The sequence below is a fragment of the Neofelis nebulosa genome, chromosome 9, assembly GCF_028018385.1.
Source record: "Neofelis nebulosa isolate mNeoNeb1 chromosome 9, mNeoNeb1.pri, whole genome shotgun sequence".
Lineage (NCBI taxonomy): Eukaryota > Metazoa > Chordata > Mammalia > Carnivora > Felidae > Neofelis > Neofelis nebulosa.
The window spans coordinates 118,928,558-118,949,947 of record NC_080790.1 but is presented as its reverse complement, the minus strand read 5'-3'; the positions used below and the strand labels follow the sequence as shown (position 1 = coordinate 118,949,947).

The 21,390-nt window shown below is 47.6% G+C and overlaps 2 protein-coding genes across 6 annotated transcripts in view; both read left to right on the top strand.

Annotated features, from left to right (window-relative positions):
* The window catches only part of NDRG3 (NDRG family member 3), a 67,475-nt gene extending 62,402 nt beyond the window's left edge, over positions 1-5,073 (top strand). For 3 of the 5 annotated variants that reach the window (XM_058685509.1, XM_058685508.1, XM_058685513.1), the window contains 4 exons: positions 929-964; positions 1,053-1,104; positions 2,315-2,353; positions 3,466-5,073. In XM_058685509.1, the coding sequence (XP_058541492.1) occupies positions 929-964; positions 1,053-1,104; positions 2,315-2,353; positions 3,466-3,647 (309 nt within the window). In that variant the 3' untranslated portion in view covers positions 3,648-5,073. The remainder of the gene's footprint in view (positions 1-928; positions 965-1,052; positions 1,105-2,314; positions 2,354-3,465) is intronic. The other 2 variants (XM_058685512.1, XM_058685511.1) reach the window with 1 other exon arrangement.
* A 2,721-nt stretch (positions 5,074-7,794) lies between these two features.
* The window catches only part of SLA2 (Src like adaptor 2), a 24,870-nt gene continuing 11,274 nt past the window's right edge, over positions 7,795-21,390 (top strand). The window contains exons 1-5 of the mRNA XM_058685514.1: positions 7,795-8,949; positions 11,969-12,102; positions 16,370-16,469; positions 16,830-16,916; positions 18,979-19,082. Of these exons, the coding sequence (XP_058541497.1) occupies positions 12,012-12,102; positions 16,370-16,469; positions 16,830-16,916; positions 18,979-19,082 (382 nt within the window). The 5' untranslated portion in view covers positions 7,795-8,949; positions 11,969-12,011. The remainder of the gene's footprint in view (positions 8,950-11,968; positions 12,103-16,369; positions 16,470-16,829; positions 16,917-18,978; positions 19,083-21,390) is intronic.

Genomic DNA, 21,390 nt, shown 5'->3' with positions numbered 1-21,390 from the left:
TTTTAGGGCACTGCCTCTTGTTAACCTCAAATTCCTGTGCCTTCTGCAGCATTCCCATCTGCTAAATAACAGTCCCCCAACTCAATGTTTTCATGCTAGTGAATAGAAATGATGGTTTATATCTTTTTCTTGAAAAGTTCCAGTCAGCCTGTACAGGATACTGAGTACAGAATGCATAACAGCTGGAAGGAAGAGGGTAGGCCCGTGGTTGGCTGTCATGCCTTAGAAACAAGGCATGTTTTCTGCAGATTGGCAGAATCTGCTTCACCTGGGAGCTTATTGGAAATGCAGGTTCTTGAGCCCCACCCCAGACCTATTAAATCAGAATCTCTAGGGCAGAAACCCAAGAATCTGAGTTTTAACGAGTCTTCCAGGTAATTCCAATGCTTGCTAACAAAACTCTGCTCTAGAAATCCTTGCACAGGTGAGAATAACCAGCTATAAATATTTACAAAGTGAGAGCCTCACCAAATCCAGCTTTGAGAGGAAAGTGAGTTGGCCAAATTCAACATCACCATCTGATTGGAGAAATCCACTTAGTTGAAGAATGAAGATATTAGGATGAAAGGGAACTTACAAAGCATGGTACCCTGAGAAGTTAGGGTCACACTGTTTGAGGACTCTGAAAGTAGCATTCTTCAAGGTAGTGGCAAAACCAGTGAAGTAGTGATAACTTCACTGTCACCCTTAATGGAAAATTCTCACCCTGGGCCTGAAAATCAGGCTGTACATCTTACTAATTAATAAGTAAATAATCTTTTCAGATTTATATCCAAGGTTATTGTTAGGATATGTCTTTGTATAAGAGTGCATTGAGGAAACATACAATTTAGTTAAACATTAAGTTAATCCTGTCCTATTTGAAAAGACTCATGGATTCTCAGCACATCCTCTAAGTTTAAGTACTTACATTTTTCTCCTCTTTTAGATGGCAGACTGTGGTGGGCTACCCCAAGTAGTTCAGGTAAGGAGATTGTTTTTTTACAAAGCACTCATTTGATTCTACTTCTCTGCCTGTGCAAAGATTAATACCTTCTTATTTGTTCCCCTAGCCTGGAAAGCTCACCGAGGCCTTCAAGTACTTTTTGCAGGGAATGGGCTACAGTGAGTAGTACAAAACTTTCTTTCTAGCAAAAATTTAATGATAATGGGGTCATTTTGACATCTGGGGAGCCCACAATTCTCAAGGCATAACCTCTGTGGTAGCCAGCCTAAAGTCAAGTAAAAAACAAAATATTGATGGAATATTCTTCTGTATGTATATATATAAGGTGAGCTAACACTTACTAAACACTTGCCTTGTGCCAGGCGTTCTGTGTTTATAACCTTAAGAGGTAAGTTCTGTTATTAGTCCCATTTTATAGAAGAAGAAACTGAGGCTTAAAGAGACTAATAAACACATTTCCTAGGATAACAGTTCACCTGCAGAACTATGATTCAGACCCTAGCAGTCTGACTCCAGAGTCCATCTTTTCAACCACTGAGACTTAGGCTTTCCTAAACTTGTGAATCTGAAATTTGCATTTGAACTCAGCTGGTAATGATGCCTGGCCTAGAAAAACACAATGGAGACTTCAGAAGAAAAGGGTAATCTCCTCAGTTACATCCGCCCCACAATAGGAAATGAACTTGCAGAGTAGTTTAGAGTGAGTCCAAGGATGTGTCCATATTGTGTGCCACTGTCCTGGTCTCTTGTATTGTGAGACCCCTCAGCTTTCTCATTTGTCACAGACTATTCACACTTGCTCCTTTCTTGGAATTTTTAAGAAGAAAAAACTCTCTTCAACCCAGGTACAGAGCTCTTTACCCAGTAGGGTGATTTTTTTTCCTGTCTTTGGTATAAGTGTGGTAAATGGCCATTGGACCGCTGCCTGGGCAGCAGCTGACCCCTGGGTACAGCCCTGTGCCTGGCAGGCAGACTGTGTATGTTTCGTCTAGAGTGGCTGTGTCATCCCCGTCTGTGAGCCACTACCAACCGAGCCCACACCCACATCTCTCTGGCTCACTGGGAGGAGTAGTCCCTTCCCTACCCGGTTTTCATCCCTTTCCTAGGAAGCAGCTGATCTTCCAGCCCATTTCTGAACTGAAACAGATGGCTGTTGGCAGTGTATGGGGAAAACAGTTGCCCTTGGCTAGTTGGGAGAAGCATCCTAGATGGTAATAAAATATCAGTTAGCCTCACCTCTTCTCTGGGAGCTTAAAATAAAACTTTGTCCCTTAAAGTATTCTGTCAGTGTTTACTAGGCAGCCGAGGTTGCCACTTGGCACTCTTGGATCACTAACCTGCCTTTTCCTGTGTCCATCCTGCTTCCAGTCCCGTATGTGCAGCTCAGTCACCTGAGCACCGAGTCAGGTACCTTCCTCTGTGCTGGCCCCGCCCCTGCCTCCCAGCCATGCTCTCCTGGCTGTATGGCTGCCTGCAGCATGTCCGCGGTTTTCCTGTGCAGTGAGAGCCCGATAGAACGTGGCTCGTTGTACCCTAAGAGGGTTAGCCTGCAGGTCCAGCCCTGGTTCCCCAGGAAGAAAGGAGCGGGTTGTAATAGCCAAGCTTTCTCTTATCATCCAGATCCAGGGTCACAGCAGTACCCAAAACTTTATAGGCAGGGCCCCTCTTCCACCACCACCTACTGATCCTTGCATGAACCCCAGACACAGGAATTGAAGGGTAGCCTTGATTCTAAATAGGAATATCAGAGCCTATGCGTGGAAAACTTGGCAGGTGATGGCATCTTTTGACCCCAGCATTGAAATGACAGCTAAGGGAGTAGCCAGTGCCTCAGGAAGATAGGCAGGGAAGTTATGCCAGGTAAGGCCGTGTCCTGGCCAAGCTGGAGGGACCATAGGGTCAAAGCAGTCGTAGAACAGTAGTCTGAGTGAAACACCCACTCCTAGAGTCCTTCCCTTGCAGGCAGCGTGTACCTTGCTGTCTGCATAGAGGTCAGCGCCAGCCCACCTGTCCTCCCCTACACCCACACCTTCCTGGATGTCTCCTCCCCAGGTAGCAAGGATAGCCTGTGGACACGGATGGTAGTCTTGTTGTATCGGGCTTGCACTGTGTTTGTGAAACACCTTCATACTTGTGTGGTTCATCTTTCTTTTGGTTTAGTCTTGCATGCACTGCAGGTTTTGGTTACCCATCTGGGTTCCCAAAGCCTCCTTCCTAATCACTGTGTGAATGGCGTGGGCATAGCTAAGAGGCTGTACTCTGGACTTAGGTTTCCCCTCATTCTCCTATAGACTAGAGTTAGCTGAGATTCCAATCAGATCCAGAGGATTAAATGAACCTTGCATATAGCCACTCACCTAAGCAAACAATGCAAATTGGAGATGGCTGTATCTTGTCCTGGGTCTCCCCTTAAATGGGTTGGGAAAGCTAAACATAAAGCAAAGCCTTTGGTGAAATTTCTGGATTAGCTAAGCTTAGCCAGGGCTCCATCTTCTAGTCCTCTTGGTTCTTTCTTGCAGTACCATCTGCCAGCATGACCCGGCTCGCCCGATCACGAACCCACTCAACTTCAAGTAGCATCGGCTCTGGAGAAAGTGCCTTCAGCCGATCTGTCACCAGCAATCAATCAGATGGAACTCAAGAATCCTCTGAGTCCCCTGATGTTGTGGACAGACACCAGACCATGGAGGTGTCCTGTTAAGCAGATGATCCTCCCCTGGACCATGCAAGTCCATCCTCCTTCAAACGACCACTCCATAATATATAACATTTCATCCAGCAAACTGGCATCTACCTTTAACTCCTGCATGGCCACTGACACTCTCTGGTATCCTGGATTTATCATTCTCTCTGCTTGCCCACCCTCCTTTTTGTATGTACCAAGAACCACTTCCTTGCCATTACTATAACATTCCAGCATCTTTAGCTGATCAAATTTCCATATCTTCTCTTGCCAGCTTTTCTTTGTGCTTTCCCAACTACGTATCTGACAAGATTCTTTGATCCTGGTGTATGTGTGTGAGCACGCGTGTCTGTGTTTGTGTGTGCATAGTTCTGTGATTTTAGATATGCTTTCTTGTAGAGCTTCTGCAAAAAAAACAAAAAAAGGGGGGACTTTTTTTTTTCCGTTTCATTTTCAATGGTGTTTTTAAGGGAAATCTACAGAACAGGTTTCTAGGCTGGGTACACCCCTGCATTCTCTTTTGGCTCCAAATTAGTCAACAAGATTTGCAAAGTGACTTCAGCAGCTCTGAGGAACGTGGAAGATCATGATTACTATTGATTGTGACCAATAGAAGGGAGCCTATTACATAAGAGAGGCAGGCAGGGTGGCCAGCTACCTTGTTCTGTCCAAATGCATTCACATATGTTATTCTGTAAATAAAGGGGAAGGATAATATTCTTTTAGAAGCCCAGGAATGATGAGGTTCTGATGCAATATGGAGTTTTCCTAAGAAGTGAGCGTGGCTTAATCACTGGACTCTCTTAGCACAGGAAGGTGGAAAACAAAATATCAGGCCTCCGCTCTGCCAGAGCAAAACTGCTGTTGCTGCAGTGTCTGATACCACTTACCAGATATCCACAAGAAGTGCCTCCTGAGTCTGATGAAGAGTGTTTCTCCACCCCTCAGTCCTCAGAGAAAGGAGAGGTATGGCCTGAAAATTACATAGATGGTGAGGAAACAGCTGGGGGAAAAAGGCACAGACATCAACGGAATATCATGTATAATAGGCATAGCCTTGACTTCAGCTGACTTAGTGGATGCTAAGTGAAATTGGTACAGAACCCATTTCTCAGAAAGATTTTTGACAGTTCTTTAAAAAGAGAGGCAAGGGGCTAGTCTATAAGGACAGACTATGCAGGTACAGTTGTGTTTAGTGGAATGCTGTGTGAGGGGTCACAGCCAGCCAGAGTATCACTGGGAAGAGGATGAAACCAGCTGCCGCACAGCAGGGCCCCGGCTCGTGATGGCATCAGATGTAAGCTCAGGGTTAGACAGTTACGAATCTTAGGAAGGGGCTATTCAGACACACTGTTCGCTTTCTGCTGAGATAGGGAATGCGTCACTCTGCCAGAGTACAACTTTTTACAGATTATTAAATAAAGCTGTATATGTCTCATTGTTACCTGATTGCTGGTGTTATTTCTCTCAAGCCACTCACTGGGGTTCAGGGTGGAACCAGGGTACTGTGTTTTTGGGCTTCATGCTGGGCTTTTTCACATACCGATCATTATCTCACCCAAGAAGAAATGAAGACTCCGGATAAATGATTTGCCCAAGGTCATACCAGTAAGCCCATCTAGGAGTGAACTCCAGGCCCATCTGACACACTGCTATTCCCCTCAAACCAAAAATCATCAGAAGCCCGATTGTGTGGTTTATAATGAAGGAGGAAACGCTAAGGTCTTGGAAAGGCATTTCACATTTCAGCTCTGCCACCTTTGGGGGTTGCTGAGTCCCACCCTGATTTAGTAGTCTGCAACCACATGCCTGGGTTCCTCAAACAGACCAGACTGCATTTCTCCAGAAATGGCTCTTTGTATCGGCCAGTAACATTAGGAGGCCACCATCAGTTTCAAATGATCCAGGGGCTGCTGCTACCATATAGTAAGTACATCGAGGTTGCTGTGTCTATGGAAGATACTTGTAACATGACATGGACCCTGCTCATCCTGGGAAAGGAGATGAAGCAAATGCATGTGGACAGAGATACAGGGCACCGAGCTGAATTCCCGACAATACAGGACAATAGTTTTTGAGCTGGAGGTGGTCTGATGGTCGCAGTTCTTAAAACCCACATCACTCCGGCCTTCTTGCCACACCTGACACGAATGGCTGCCTGCTTTCCCACCTTAGCCTTGTGACTGGAGTCAGGCTGCAACTGACTACACCTGATTGGTCCATACCATACTTTTTTCTCTTATCATTTTCATTTCCTTTCTCCCTGTTCAGTCCAGAAACACTTGGATGCCTGCTTTGTGAGAGTCAAGGAAATGGCCACTTAGATTACCCAAGATGATTATAAAAGCTCTTCCATGTAAATCATCTTACCCAGTTCTTACAGCACTCCTGCAAAGTGGTCAGGTCTGTTTCATAGACAAGGAATGGGTGAGGAGAATTAAGTGATTTGGCCGAGGTCACCTAGCCTGAAAATTTTTCCAGTTCTTCCAAAATCAATGCATTTTCATATTCAGCCTTTTTTTAAATAAGATTTTATTATATCACTTTCTGGCATTATCTTTTTTTTTTTTTAATGTTTATTTTTGAGAGAGAGCATGAGTGGAGGAGGGACAGAGAGGGGGACAGAGGATCCTAAGTGGGCTCCATGCTGACAGCAGAGAGCCCAATGCAGGGCTCGAACTCACAAATCGTGAGATCATGACCTGAGCCAAAGTTAGACACTTAGCTGACTGAGCCATCCAGGTGCCCCTCATATTCTGCCTTTTATTGAGCATCTGTCATAGGCTGGGGGCCTTTGCACCATCTATATGTTTCATAATATTGGTCTGGTGAGGTAAATGCTAGTCCTATTTTATGGATGAGAAACAGGCCCAGAGGTGCTACAAGTGGTCACAAAACTAATAAACAGCAGATCTGGGCTTTTAAACTAATTCTCAGGTGCCTCCTTTGATTTAACCTTGAGGCCAGTCTGTCAAATAAGAAGGTGGACGTCAGAGTTGTATGCAGACAAGAGCAGGAGGGTGGGCCTGTGCTCACTTCCCTCCCTGCCACAGGCCACATTCTTTGGCCATCACCCATTCTAATATTCTAATTAGAATGATCTTACACAGGATGTGCCTCCACTCTGGCTCCTTTCAGCTCTTTACACCAAGTGCCCGTGGAGTTAAATCTCAAACCAACCTTCCCTGGGAGAAAAAACCTGAGCTGGAATGTGTTCTTAGGCTGGCAGGGCCCTAGAAAAGACTATGGTCTGAGCTATAGTCAGGAGCTATTTCAGTGCCATTTTGTGTTAAACAGCGATGTCTCCAGGAATACTAAGCCCCCTAATGGAAAGGCAGCCATAGGTGTGGTTATTTAGACTTTAATGAGATGAGGATTTTATTTAAATTTTAATGAATGAGGTAACAAAGACAATTCTATCAAATTCCTTATCCTGGGGCGCCTGGGTGGCTCAGATGTTTGACTTCATTCAGCTCAGGTCATAATCTCATGGTTCTTTAGTTCAAGCCCTGCATCGGGCTGTTTCTGTGCAGGGTCTGCTTTGGATCCTGTCTCCTTCTTTCTGCCCTTCCCCCCCCCCCCCCCCCCCCCCCCGCACATGCTCTCTCTCAAAAATAAACAAACATTAAAAAGATTTGTTGGGAATGCTGGTGCAGCCACTCTGGAAAACAGTATGGAGGTTCTTCAAAAAACTAAAAATAGAACTACCCTACGACCCAGCAATTGCACTACTAGGCATTTATCCAAGGGATACAGGTGTGCTGTTTCGAAGGGGCATATGCACCCCAATGTTTATAGCAGCACTGTCAACAGTAGCCAAAGTATGGAAAGAACGCAAATGTCTATCGATGGGTGAATGGATAAAGAAGATGTGGTATATATGTACAATGGAGTATTACAGACTGAGGGTTACAGGACGGGTTGTGGGAGGGGGGATGGGCTAAATGGGTAAGGGGCACTAAGGAATCTACTCCTGAAATCATTGTTGTACTATATGCTAACTAACTTGGATGTAAATTTAAACCAAAAATAAAAAACAAAACAAGTTAAAAGATTTTTAAAATTCTTTATCCTAGCTGAGTGATTCTCAAGCTTGGGCTGTGTATTAGAACACCTGGAGGGCTTGTGGAAAGCAATTTGCTGGCCCCACCTATGGAGTTTCTGATTTAGCAGATCTGAGATGGGGCCCAGGAATTTTTATGTCTAACAAACTCCCAGATGATGCTGAGGCTGTTGGCCTGGGACCATACTTAGAGAACCACTGTCTTGGTCTTATTGCCCAAAGTGGTTCATGGACCAGCATTGTGGGGTATTGCCTGGGAGTTGTTAGCAGTACAGAATCTTAGGTCCCACCCCAGACCCACCAAACTAGAATCTGCTATTTAATAAGATCCCCAAAGGAGAGCCTGGGTGGCTCAGTCGGTTAAACTTCTGAGTTCAGCTCAAGTCATGATCTTCCTCTCTCTCTGCCCCTCCCCCAGTAGTGTATCTGCTCCCTCTCTCTCCTTCTCTCCCTCCCTCTCTGTCCCTCTCCCTCCCTCCCTCTCAAAAATAAATATTTAACAAGATCCCCGAGGAATACCTATACACATTAAAGATTAGGACACATCACTCCAAGGCAGTGTTTCCCCCAAAGCCAGTCAAGGGAATCTCTTGGGAGTGTATAAAATTCAGATTCCTTGGCTTTCCTCTGGTGACTTGGACACAGAAGATGGGGGATCCCAGGAATCTGATACCAGCGAGAGACTCAGGTGATTATAATGGTCAGGTAAGCATGGGAAACTCCTCACTTACCTCATTCCATGTTCCTCAGGCAAGACCAAGCCACAAAGCCAGAGAAAAACCTCTCCCTCTAGGATGACAAGGCAGCTGCTTCTCCTTTAGAAACAGAAACTTGGGGAAGGTGGCTCCTTGATGGTCTGTGATGCCGTCAGAGGAAATGGGTGGTTATGAGAACCACAGAGCCTGCAGATGTGAGCTGGGAGCCCCAAAGACCCTATGATAGAGCTCGAAGAGCCTTGAGCCTTCTTCCCTGGCCTAGCTGTGCTTGGGAGGGCTGCCCAGTTGGGGGTCTCTAAGGAGCATGAGTCTCCTTTCTCATCCCAGGTGTACAAATTGCTGAGCACTGCAGATGCAGAGCTACCCACAACGATACCAAGAGCATCTCTCTGAAGACACTCCCAAGCTGAGAGGATTCTGGGTGCCCTAGGACTAAGGACTTTGGAAGATGTCCAGAAGGACCCTCCAAAGCCCTATCCTCTCCAGCCAAAGCATGCATCTAAGCTGAGCCCTGGCCCCAAGCTTTGATGACTGGAAACCAGTAAGTATGTTTGCTTGGTACGTAAGCTTGGTATGTTTGTAAGTATGTAAGTATGGTCTCAGGACTATGAGGGAGGATGGTCCCCCCAGAGGCTGGGAGTGAGCTTTACAGTGGGAGAAGGAGTTCCAGGAAAAGAAGTGGTTCTGTTGAGGATGTAAGGGGGTGGTTTTGAGGGTCCCCAAAGGAACCCAGGCCTTTGGCCTCCCCTGCCCCCAAAGCATTACATTATTTCCTCCAGCTTGTCTTCATGTCTCTTCTGGTCCCATCTCAGTCACCAATTTGCTGTATGATTTTGGGCCCCCCTCTGGCTACAGCCTTTCAACGTCAGTGAATGAGAGGAGTCTGGATTATAATCTTTGAAGGCTATAAAGTCTACAATTCCTCTCAAAAGGGTGATACTTCTCAGCTGAGAGAGAGAGAGGTCTCCCTTTAGCTTAATCAAATTCATCACTCTTAACCTCTGCCGCTGAGAAATTATCTCCAGAAGCACAAAAACAAAGATGTGGATTATAGACCCAGGCTCTGCACTAACCAGCTACGTGAGAGTGAACATGAGGTTGTTCTCTCTGAGCCCTGATCACCCTGATCACTGTACGTGAATGAGTTTCAAAGCTGCCGACCTCTCAAATGATCAAGTGAGAAGATCAAAAAACAACTGTAGGCAGTGTGCTGATCTCAGCAGCCTTTACTGTTTTCCTTCCACCCACTGGCCTGGGCCCCCTAGAAAGTGCCTCGCACATAGTTAATATTTCAAAGACTTGTGCAATTAATAATTAGATTCTCTCTAAAGTTTTGGCCAACATCTCCTCCTCCTAGGCCTGCACACCCCGTGATCTTCATTTGCCCGGAGGAAGTGCCCTGGCCCTGACCAGGCCAGGTGAAGGGAGCTGGCAGAGGTCTGGGGAGCTTCCAGCCTCACTGTGGCTCTCCTACCTCTCTTGGGTCCATCCGCCAGCTCCACTTGCTGCAGAAAGAAGTCTCTGGGTTTTGTAAAGTTGGTGACTATGGTGACTTTGTCTTGTTGAAGGAGGGAAAAGGAAACTAACCTTTACTGAGCACTCTATACCAGGCTCCCCGACTTCTCCCCACAACCTAGTTGGTACTATAGTTGGTACTATCCCTGATTCAAAGATGAGACAGAGGTTATGTGCTTTGCCCAAGGTCACAAATGGAACCTGGTTGGTCTGAATTAATCACTCATGCTACCCAGGAAAGATCTCTCTCTGAGATTTTTCTGGACTTGTGTCTGCACAGTTAAGCATAGAGCTTGTATCTGATACCCAAGGGGAAAGGAAAGGCTGGTGAGCAACAAGAATGTTCAAACCCATGAATGTTCAAAGCTTCAGGATCCCAAAGTCTGAGCAGGAAGTAGGTGCTGGAAGCCATTTCCTGAAGATGGGTCTATTTTCTGTTAAAAAGCTCCATCCTCATGAGTACTGAACTCTCCATGATGATGACAGAAACCCATACTTAACCAGGCATGGTGAAGGGTTCAAAGGCAAGGCCAGTGCTATGTCACTGTGCCATTCTGTGATCTCCTCCAGAGAACCAAACTAGTATAATTATTCCTTGTCTCTACTGAAAAGGATGGAACCATCTGAAAGAATGAAACTACCTCCCTGAATTACTTTAATAAAGTTTTTGAAAAAATTAGCATTACCCTAGAAACCTGGGAATTAAAATGATTCTAGGGACGCCTGGGTGACTCAATCGGTTAAGTGTCCGACTTTGGCTCAGGTCATGATCTCACGGTTCATGAGTTTGAGCCTTGCGTTGGGCTCTGTGCTAACAGCCTGGAGCCTGCTTAGGATTCTGTGTCTCTTCTCTCTCTCTGCCCCTCCTCCACTTGTGCACTGTCTCTCTCTCTCTCTCTCTCTCAAAAATAAACATTAAAAAAAATTATTCTAAGGATAAGACACTTGTCCAAAGAGCTAATAATCACTTTGGTCCATTTAGCTAATGTGTGTTGAGTGCCTTTTATGGGCCAAATGTCTCATGAAATGTTGAGGAAATAGGCAAAAAGAGATCTTTGTACTCATTGAGCCATAGAATAATGGCAAATTAAACAAGTAAACACTCTAATAAATGAATAATTAAAACTTGGGAAGGGGGCACCTGGCTGCCTCAGTCAGTGGAGCATGCAGCTCTTGATCTCGGGATTGTAAGTTTGAGCCTCACATTGGGTGTGGAGATTACTTAAAAAATAAAATCTTAAAACAACAATAAACAACAACTTGAGGAGGAGCACAACAGGGAGTCGACAGAGAGAGTGGCCTCTGGTGAAGTGACATTCAGGACACAGTAAATGAAACGTGGGCCCTGGCCAAGCTTTTCTCATGCCTTATCTCTTGGACCCGGATGTTGGGTATTGTTATCCCCATTTTTCAGATGGAGGCAAAAAGCAGGGAAGTGGCTCAACAGCCAATCCCTCCAAAGCCTTATAAGTCATTGCTATGGCATGCAGTCTCCTAGTCATCTTACTTTGCCCTGTGCAAAACAGTGACACTGAGCACTAATAACTGCTCAGTGTCACCGTAGCTTGTTGTGACATGAGTTCCCAAGCCTCCTTGGATCCCCACCCTTGCCCACCTCTAACCCTCGCCATGGGTCCTGTCATTGTGCCCTGCCACCCGGTGGCAGAATGTGATCCCACATCAGGAAATAGTTCAGAGTAGGCCTGTCATAGGAATAATTGCCGAGGGCTGGGGGATTGAGGGAAATCTTGCCAGGGAAGGGTGGGATCCAGACAGGCCCCAAGAGGGAAAAGGACATTCCAACCAGTGGGCCACATAGGCAAAAGCCCAGAAAAAAAAGAGTAGAGTATGGCTGCAGTGTAGAAAAGGTAGGCCTGCCAGAGAAAATGGTCTAGTTGCAGAGAGCCTCCTGAGTCTGGTGGAGGGGCTGGAGTCTGGTCCTGCTGGGAGGGGCATCATTCCCTTTTGCCAGCAGGGCTGAACTGGGAAGGGAAAGGGTGTCTGGGTATCCGGGGCCTCTGTGTCCATCACAGTATCTCTTTCAGATTTCCCTTGACCCTGTGCTTCTGAGTGGTCTGGTGAGGAACGATGGGAGGACAGCCCAGCAGAGGGAAAACCCAGCCAAGCCCAAGCTCAAGCCCCTCTGTCCAAGGCCCAGGCCCTGTGCCCACACAAGCAGGTAGGCTGTGGGCCCTTCCCACACACGGTAAGGTTGCACAGCCCCAGACACCACTGCCTCTGTGGGCTTTCCTGACCAGCCACTCCAGCATGGCTTCAGGTGTCAGTGAGTGCCTGCTGTATACCAGGCCCTTCTTTGTGAACCGTACAGGCAGTGTCCCTGCTCTGGGGAAGCTTACATTTCAGCAGTCAGAACATTAAACAACTAGATAAACTAGAAAATGTGAGTAACAGGTGCTAACCAAGAGGGCGTATTAGTCCCCTAGGTGTCTCCCAAGGCTTCCCTACTCCTCAACCAGTTTATTAGGAAATTGAGCTGCTAATTCCAAGACCAAATCTAAGACCAGCTCCACTTCTGTAGCTCTCCAAAGCTGTACTTTCCGGTATAATAGCCCCTAGCCATTTGCAGCTATTTAAATTCAAAGTAAGATTAATTAAAATGAAATTAAATATGTGGCTCCTCAGTCACATCAGCCACATTTCAAGTGCTCAGTTGCCATATGTAGCTAGTGTTTACCTATTGGACACCGCAGTTTTATAATACTTCCATCATCACAGAAAGTTCTATTGGACATTATTGCTGCAAAGTGTCTCCTCTTAGCCTGTACAATATTTGGAACAAAATTAAAGACATGATAATTGGAAGAAACTGGGACATACAACGCATACGCTGAACCTACAACAGTCCTGACTGAAAATGCCCATTTTTAAGACAATCAAAATATCCTAGAAATTCTAATATTTTGGTATCAAAACTATAGCCCCAGTTTGTTTCTTGTTCCCCCAAACAACCCACAAATAGTTTCTCGAATCACATCCTGATTTGGGGTTTTGATGGTGTATTCATCAGGGTTCTCCAGAGAAACAGAACCAATAGGGTTTGTGTATGTGGGTGTGTGTGTGTGTGGACACAGAATTTATTTTAAGAAATTGGTTCATGCAATTGTGGGGGCTGGCAAGTCTGAATTCTGCCAGATAGACTGGCAGGCTAGAGGCCCAGGGAAGAGTTGAGATTGCAGTCAAGTCTGGGGCAGAATTCCCTCTTGCTTTAAGAACCTCAGTCTTTTTGTTTTAAGATCTTCCAACTGACTGGATGAGGACCACCCACATTATGGAGAGTAATCTACTTTATTCAAAGTCCACTGATTTAAATTGTTATCTCAGGACACCTGGGTGGATCATTTGGTTAAGCATCTGACTCTTGATTTTGGCTCAGGTCATGATCCCAGAGTCATGGGATTGAGCTCTACATTGGACTTCAGGCTCTGTACTGAGCATGGAACCTGCTTAAGATTCTCTCTCTCTCACTCTGCCTCTCTCCCCGACTCAGAAACATTCTCTTGCTCTCTCTAAACAAACAAAACAAACAAACAAACAAACAAATTGTTATCTTCACAGCAACATCTAGACTTCTAGACTGGTGTTTGACCAAATATCAGGGTACTGTGGGCCAGCCACATTGACACATAAAATTAACCATCACAGATAACAAATTACTCTAAACCAAGCAGCACTTTTAGGAGGACTGACATGGGCACACACTTAAACAGAACTAGGAGACTACGGAGCCAAATACCTGGATGTCTGGGCAGAAGCTATCCCCAATCTGAAAATTCCCCTGCAATAGCTGAGGCCTCTTTCCCCTCCTCAGCCCTGCCCCTGATATCCTCATCTTCCTAATGCCAGCCTCCCACAGGCATTAATGCCCTGGGCTCTGTAGTTCTGTTGGGGAGGCAGCTGCCTCTTTGTAGCCACTCAGTCTGCACAAAGAGCCTGGGGCCCACCAGACTGAGCAGGAAGAGACCTGGAAACCACACAGACCTCCCCCTCATTTCCTCTGAATCTAGCCACAGGCCACAGCCCCAATGCTGCTCTGAGTCATGGCCAGGCTGCTGAGGGGGCTGACCTCCGGCAGGTGCTCTGGGGGTTCTCCCTGCCTGTGAGACCTGAGGGGAACTGTGTTCCTCTCTCTGACAGGGTCTCCAGGGGGAAGGGTGGGCCTCTATCTTGGTAGGTCAACCCCTGGTCCCAGCAAGAGGACAGATTTGGGGCAGCCCCTTCCATGAGTCATTTGTCCATCAGTCTTGCATCTGTTCAGAATCTACCAAGGCTCTACCACATGCCAGGCCTTGTGCCAGGGCCAAGGGACATAGAATGGACAAGATAGGCACAGCCCCTGCCTTCAGAGACAGTCAAGTCCCAGAGACAGGAGCTAAACCAATAGTCAGTTGCAGTTGTTATATTTTGGTGACAGTGTGTTTTAAGGGGTTCTTATTGAAAGTGTGTGCTGAGGGATTCATCACAAAGACTTCACCAAGAAGGGACATTTTATCCAGGGAGTGAAGGATGAAGGCGAGTTGTCCAGGAGGATGGTCAGTGAGTGGGACAGCAAGCATACGCAGCTCAGTAACAAGTAGGGGTGCAATTCCAGGGCTTCCAGGAGGCAAAGGGGTCCTTCCAGGCCATCCTTGTTGAAGGATGCCCTCCACAAGACTTGCTTGCATTGTTTATCTGGGCATCAGGCATTTTCAGGCATCAGGCATTTCCCTGCACCATGTGATGGCCAGGCCCTGTGCTATATAGACAGCTCTGAGGAGCTCCATTCTGTGGTCACCATGTGGATCGGCACATGTGTCTGGGAGGACATGTAGGAACCAGGTCCCTTTCTGGGAATGCCGTGTCATTCTTCCCATGTCCACCTGGAGCATAGGCCCTTATATCACACAGTGTCCAAATCCAGGTCTGCCCCACCCATCCCCTGGGTCCTGGGTCTGTTCATCTGCTCTCCCTTCCCCATCTCCTGGGGCATCTGTCTAGAAGGCTTCATAGAGCCTGCTGAGGCCTTGGATCCTTCAGGAGCATCTATGAGACAGATAAACTTTTCTTGCTGACCTTGATTGCTTTTCATAGATTGATGCACTGATGTGCTAACAAGTCTGTCTCTCTTTTCCCTTTGTTTCAGAGACCCCTGATGAACTGGGATAAGGAGGAAGGAGAGGGAGGGACACTGGATGTGGGTGAAGTGGCTCTCAGCAGCCTGTGGAGGGCAGGGTTTTCAGGATGAGAAGGCCCAGACAGATATCAGGAGGTCTAGTTAGAATGGGCAGGCTGATCCCTGAGGTGGACGAAGGATGAACATCCTGTGCTGAGGGAGCTGCTTGCCACCTACCATCCAACCTCAACATTGGGCCTCATGACCACTGTGTCTTTGGGACCAGTCCTGGTGTGATGGGGCAGGGGTAAGGGGAGGCTTAGCATCCTCTGGCTCCATGGCTTCCTCTCTGAATGTCAGTGTCCCAGAGGGTCTGGACTTTTTTGGTTAGGTGCTACAGCTGTCCAGCCAAGTCCCCCCAACTTGGACCCATGAGTAAGCCACAATGGTCACCCAACCCAACAGTGCCCCATGGGAAGAGGGACAGGGAATGCCATAGAAGCTACTCCTGGCACAGTACCCTACCTCATCTCAGTTGTCTTGCTGAGCAGTGGGGCTGACCAGAGAGGACTACCCCGGGGCTTGTGAGGGCTGAGGTGATGCGTGCAGCACCCAGTCAGATCCTGACACTCAGCAGCCACTCAGTAAGGGATGGCAGGCATGTGGCCAGGATGCTTGACTGGGCCACATACACTTGCTGAGTGTTTACTCTGGGCCAGGCCTGGTATAGTGGGCCCCTGGGACCCCAAGTTTTCTCGGCAGCACAGACCTACACCTGTCATTTTGGACAAAGACCATGGGAGAGCCATGCTCCCCACATGCATGGCATTGTGGAGTTACAAAGCCTGTCCACATCTGTGATTTCATTGGCTCCTCCAGGAGCCCTCGTCCTCCTATGCTCACCCTGGACTTCACCCCTCAAAGTTAGTCCATCCAGTGCCCATGTCATTAGAACTTGTAGAAACTGAGCTCAGAGATCTGTGCTGATAACCTGATTAGAGCTGTAGTTTTTAAGTTTGCTGAGCAGGGGAATCCTTTTATAAAAATCTTCTTGAAGATCTCCATATAAAAGAGGATTATAGCCAGGGGCCCCACTCCTCTTGACACACTAACCTATTGCCTGAGGTGACTCCAGAAGATGTCTGGGCACTCCTAGGGCTCTGCAGAGGCCCACTGAAAAAGCTTCAGATTCCAGGGTGACCCTCTTGGAATCCCAGCAGGCATGATCCCCAGGGTGCCCATGAGGGAGTTGATTGTGGAAGCCCGGACTCCACTAGACTTCACATGTGGAGGGAGGACTAGCCGAAAAGGTGACCATCTCTGTCCCTCTATGCAGAGAGAAACAGGGCCACAGCTGTGGCCCTGAGCAGTTTCCCGGTAGGCGAGCACACAGAGCTGTCGCTGAGACTGGGGGAGCCGTTGACCATCATCTCTGAGTAAGTCCTCCTGCGGGGAAGGATGGGGTGCTCTGCTTTCTCTCCCTGACACCTGAAGATACACTATTGGGAGAAGGGGCCCTTCCCTCCAGAAGAAAAGAGCATGGCCTTTGGTGCTAAGCTCACATATGGCCCTAATGATTTCAGGAAGCTTGACACACCTGCAGGAAGAAACAGTAGGTGGGCAGGGCCTTGCAGGGGGCCCTGAATCCTGCCATCTATTGCCCTGGAGGTACCAGCACTGGGTGGTACAAGGAAACCTGGGAATCACAGGTGGGATAGGTGGCCAGCCACAGGAGCCAGCCTGGTGGGTCCTCATGAATCCTAAATGAGCAGTTCCCCTCTCCTTTCTCTCTCCAGAGATGGAGACTGGTCGACGGTGGTGTCAGAAGTTTCAGGCACAGAATATAACATCCCCAGCATCCACGTGGCCAAAATCTCCCATGGGTGAGTTCACACCCCAGGCCCTGACTTAAGGGAACTTCTTGCTTTCTCTTCCCACAAGCATATCCTTTATGGCCAGTCCTATGCTGAGCAAAACTGGGGAGAGGGGAGAATCAGGCCTGGGCCCTGCCCTCAAGAAGAGTGAACAGCTAGCCCTCTCAGGTCAGCCTGTGAGACTTGGGAGCCCGGAGGAGGGGGCTCAGAAAGGCCCCATAGAGATGTCTTCTGGGCTTTGGAGGGTGGCCAGGAGTTCAGTGAAGGTGAATGCTGAAAGGGAGTAGCCTTGAATATGTGTCCTAAATGTCCTGAGGCAAGAAAATGGAGGGGTGGTGCCCCACAACTTAACAAGCCTGTCTTTCTAAGAGGTGCCTCGAGGGAAGGCAGGACATGGGGGATGCAGGGTCTCTTACAAAGTGTGGGCCACTGCTCTCCCAGAGTGAGTGACAAAAGAAACTGACTCCAGAGCAAATTCTGTGTCGTGAGAAAGGAAGTGAACTGCCTTTTGGTGGGATCTACCTGCATAACATGGAGTCACACAAGTACACTGTGTGTGACAGCCACTCTTCTGAGAGAAAGTACAGCTCTGGCACTGGATGGCCTTCCTTTTCTGAGGCTCATGGGGCTATCTGGCTCTGATGAGAGTAGTGCAGGGATCCTGAGACCTGTGGACATCTTGTAGAATAAACTCACACAGAGGTTGTCGGCATCCAGGTGAAACCCGTCTTGCCCACGTTTTTCCTAATAGCCTGGCCCTGCTGGCAAGAGATTTTGCATCTCCAGTGTGGTACTGAAGTTTCAGCCAAGGAAACACTGACCACCTCCCAGAGTCCCCTTCCCTTGCCTTTCCATCTACTTTCCAGTGTTTGTAAGTCACATGAATGGCTTGTTTTATTTACTATAAAACTAGGCTAAGTTTGTTGCTGGCACCAAGCAAGTCATGGCTTCTCTGATTTATTTACTTGGAATTGACTCAACTCTGACTTTGGCTGTGACTGTGGAATTTCACACGATGACAGGGAGGCAGCCATTTCCATTGAGTTGGCTTCTGTAGGTTTTCCCAGGGACCATAGGGCATGGCTCTGGGGACATTAGAAGGCTGATGGACTAGTAAGCCAAAAAAAATTCCTGCAAGACCACCAAAGTTTCCACTGTGGTTAAGTCCTTCATGAACATATAGGTGAAGGATTAAGTGAAAGGAGAAAGGAAAACAGAGGACCAGAGTAATCAACAATCCAGCAGTGAAAGAGGCACCGAGGAATAGGTTATGAAGATCTGTGCTTTGGGAGGCACATACGATGATTGATAGGCTGCATGATTTTTCCCAAGATTTTAGAATGTCTTGAACATTCTAGTTCCAGCATTTCTACCCACAATAAAGCTCCAGTGGGAGTTAGATTTCACTGATAATGAATACATGTTCACTCACATGCCTTTTTGAATACAAAGTTAAACTTTAAAACATTCAAATAAAATACTTACTAAAATTAAAAACAAGGGGTGCCTGGGTGGCTCAGTCAGTTAAGTGTCCGACTTCAGCTCAGGTCGTGATCTCAAGGTCCGTGAGTTCGAGCCCCGCGTCGGGCTCCGTGCTGACAGCTCAGAGCCTGGAGCCTGTTTCAGATTCTGTGTCTCCCTCTCTCTCTGACCCTCCCCCGTTCATGCTCTGTCTCTCTCTGTCTCAAAAATAAATAAAGGTTAAAAAAGAAATTAAAAAAAAAAACACAACAAAATAAAACAGGCAATTATTGGAAAGGTAAAGGCTTGGAAAGGTGAGTGGCTAGCATAGGGGTACTGGAGGAGCTGGGCAGTGATAGGAGAGAGTCTGTGATCACCTCACCTGCCCCTAGCCCCAACAACTTGGAAATGAGGTCTCCAGGTAGAAAAACCTGGGACTGACCCCATGAGGTTATCCTCTGCGGCATCTGGAGCCAGGACTAAGGCAAAGCTGGGGAGCCCTTGGAGACCATGTACAGTTGGAACTCTGAGGTCCAGAGATGGAGGAGGGGTGGAGTAGAGTCTTCGCCCATCCCCACTCCAGGGTGACTTCTCTCTGTCCCTCCCCCAGGTGGCTGTATGAGGGCCTGAGCCGGGAGAAAGCTGAGGAACTGCTGTTGCTGCCTGGAAACCCCGGAGGGGCCTTCCTCATCCGGGAGAGCCAAACCAGGAGAGGTGGGTAAGCTCAGTCCTGGCTTGTCCTTTGAATGCTGAGAGTCAAGTGTGAGGTGACTTGGGGATAGAAGTAGAAGGCTGGATGTGAAGGGCTATATAGTACCTGGCTTTGGAGTTGGGCAGTCTGGCTGACTGACACCAGGTTGCTGCCACAAGAGCCCATTTATAAAAGTGGGTGTGAATGGTCCACAGTGGGGATCCGGGCTCAACCTACACTTACTTTGGCAACTGGGTCTTGTAATAGAGTACAGTCACATGATTTCCCTGCCCTGACCAGCAATGATTCCTTCCTCCCCAAAACACAACACAATTCTGATCTTTTGGCAAAAAGTTGTCAAGTTCACAAGGTCTCTGTACTTTGGTTCGCCATCAGTCAGAACTAGAAAACTCATTGGAAGTCAGCTCTTGGGGCTCCTGGTGGCTCAGTCAGTTAAGTGTCCGACTTCGGCTCAGGTCATGATCTCACAGCTTGTGAGTCTGAGCCCCACATCAGGTTCTGTGCTGGTAGTGCAGAACCTGGAGCCCGCTTCGAGTTCTGTGTCTCCCTCTCTCTCTGTCCCTCCCCTGTCCCTGCTCACCTTCTGTCTGTCTGTCTCTCTCAACAATAAATAAACATTAAAAAAAATAAAAAGAAGTCAGCTCTTGATCTTCTTCTTTCTGCCGTATAGATGGGGAAGATGAGGAAACAGAGGCCCAAAGAGGGGTAGGGACATGTCACATTGCACATTCATATGGGACTTCTCCCATTTCAGGTTCAGGACCTTTGCAAACAACACACAAAGTTGATAGAGTCTGTCTCTGATGCCCTGCCTCCCTCTGAGGTGCTGTCCTGAGACCCTTACAGTGAGGGCAGAGAGGGATGTTGAAAGAGTGGCTGTGCTGACGTTTATGTTAGACCTTTTTGTGCCTTCAAACTACCCTGTGGGGGATTGTATTTCCACTGTCCCCATTTTATAGATGAGGAAAGTGAGGCTTAGAGAGGAGAAATGATCTGCCTGGAGAGACATGACTAAGTGTGAAGCTGGGATTCAAAGTCAGCTGAAGTCCGTCTCACTTCAGACTCCCAAGAAAGGTCCATGTGTCACGATAATGGCAAAACTGCAAGTGCAGTGGAAGCCTAGGGAGGAGATACTTAGGAGCGAGGACAGGCCTCCTGTGCTTGCCCTAATTTGAACCAACCATGATGGGTTGTCAGGGTCCTTTGCTCCCAGTCTCCTTCCTGAGGCCCCCTTCAGCACATCTTTGCCTCCCTTCTCCTTCCTTCAGAAGCTGGTTAGATTGACTTCTCCCCAGCCCCTCTGATACTTTCCAGGCAGCATCAGCAACCCACCCTCACACCCAAAGGCTGGCTGAGACTGGGGCTGGCCTGAGTGCAGCAGCTGCAAACAGGAAACCACAGCAGTGGGGCTAACTGGGACAAGGGTGCTGCAAACCAGGCCCCAGTGATCTTGAGAAGCCACAGGAAGTGTTCCATGTTCAGCTGCCCCATCCCCACCCCTTCTCTGGCCAGGTTTAGCCACAACCACATGGTGACCAGAACTTACTGCCCCTTTCCTAAGTTAAAGCAAATATGCAGGAGGAATTGGCTGGGAAATAAAGGGAAAGCAGATAAGGATCCATAACGATCTTTCAAGATCCATAAACATCCACATGATTACTGAGATTAAGGTTAGATTTGACTCTGAGCTTTCCCATAGCCAATCCCAAAAGGAGGTAGATCAGAATACAGCTCTCATTATCAAAAAAGGAAGAGCTTTGTCAGTTCTGCAGAAAAGGCAATGGTTTCCCCAGTACTAATTTCTAATCTGTCATCTGAGGCTTCCTTTAGGGCAGTGTTTGTCAAGCTGCAGATTGAAACCCTTTTGTGGGCCAAGAAATTAGTTTAATTCAGTGGTTTTAGAGCAGTGGGTCTGAAATCTGAGTGGCCATCAGAATCACCTAGAGGACTTAAAACAAAGAACTGGCCAAACACCCAGATTTTTGTTTGGTGGGTCTAGGGCAGAACCTGATAATTTGCCTTTCCAACAAGTTTGCAGGTAATGCTGTTGCTGCTGCTCTGGGGACCACACTTTAAGAACCATTGATTTAGGGGCACCTGGTTGGCTCAGTCGGTAGAGCATGTGACTCTTGATCTCTCAGGGTCATGAGTTTGAGCCCTATGGTGGGCATTGAGAGAGAGAGAGAGAGAGTGAGTGTGTGCACACTCGAGTTAAGGGAAGGGGCAGAGAAAAAGGGAGAGAGAGAGAATCCCAAGCAGGCCTGGCACAGACAACGAGGAGCCCTATGTGGGGCTTGAAACCATGAACCA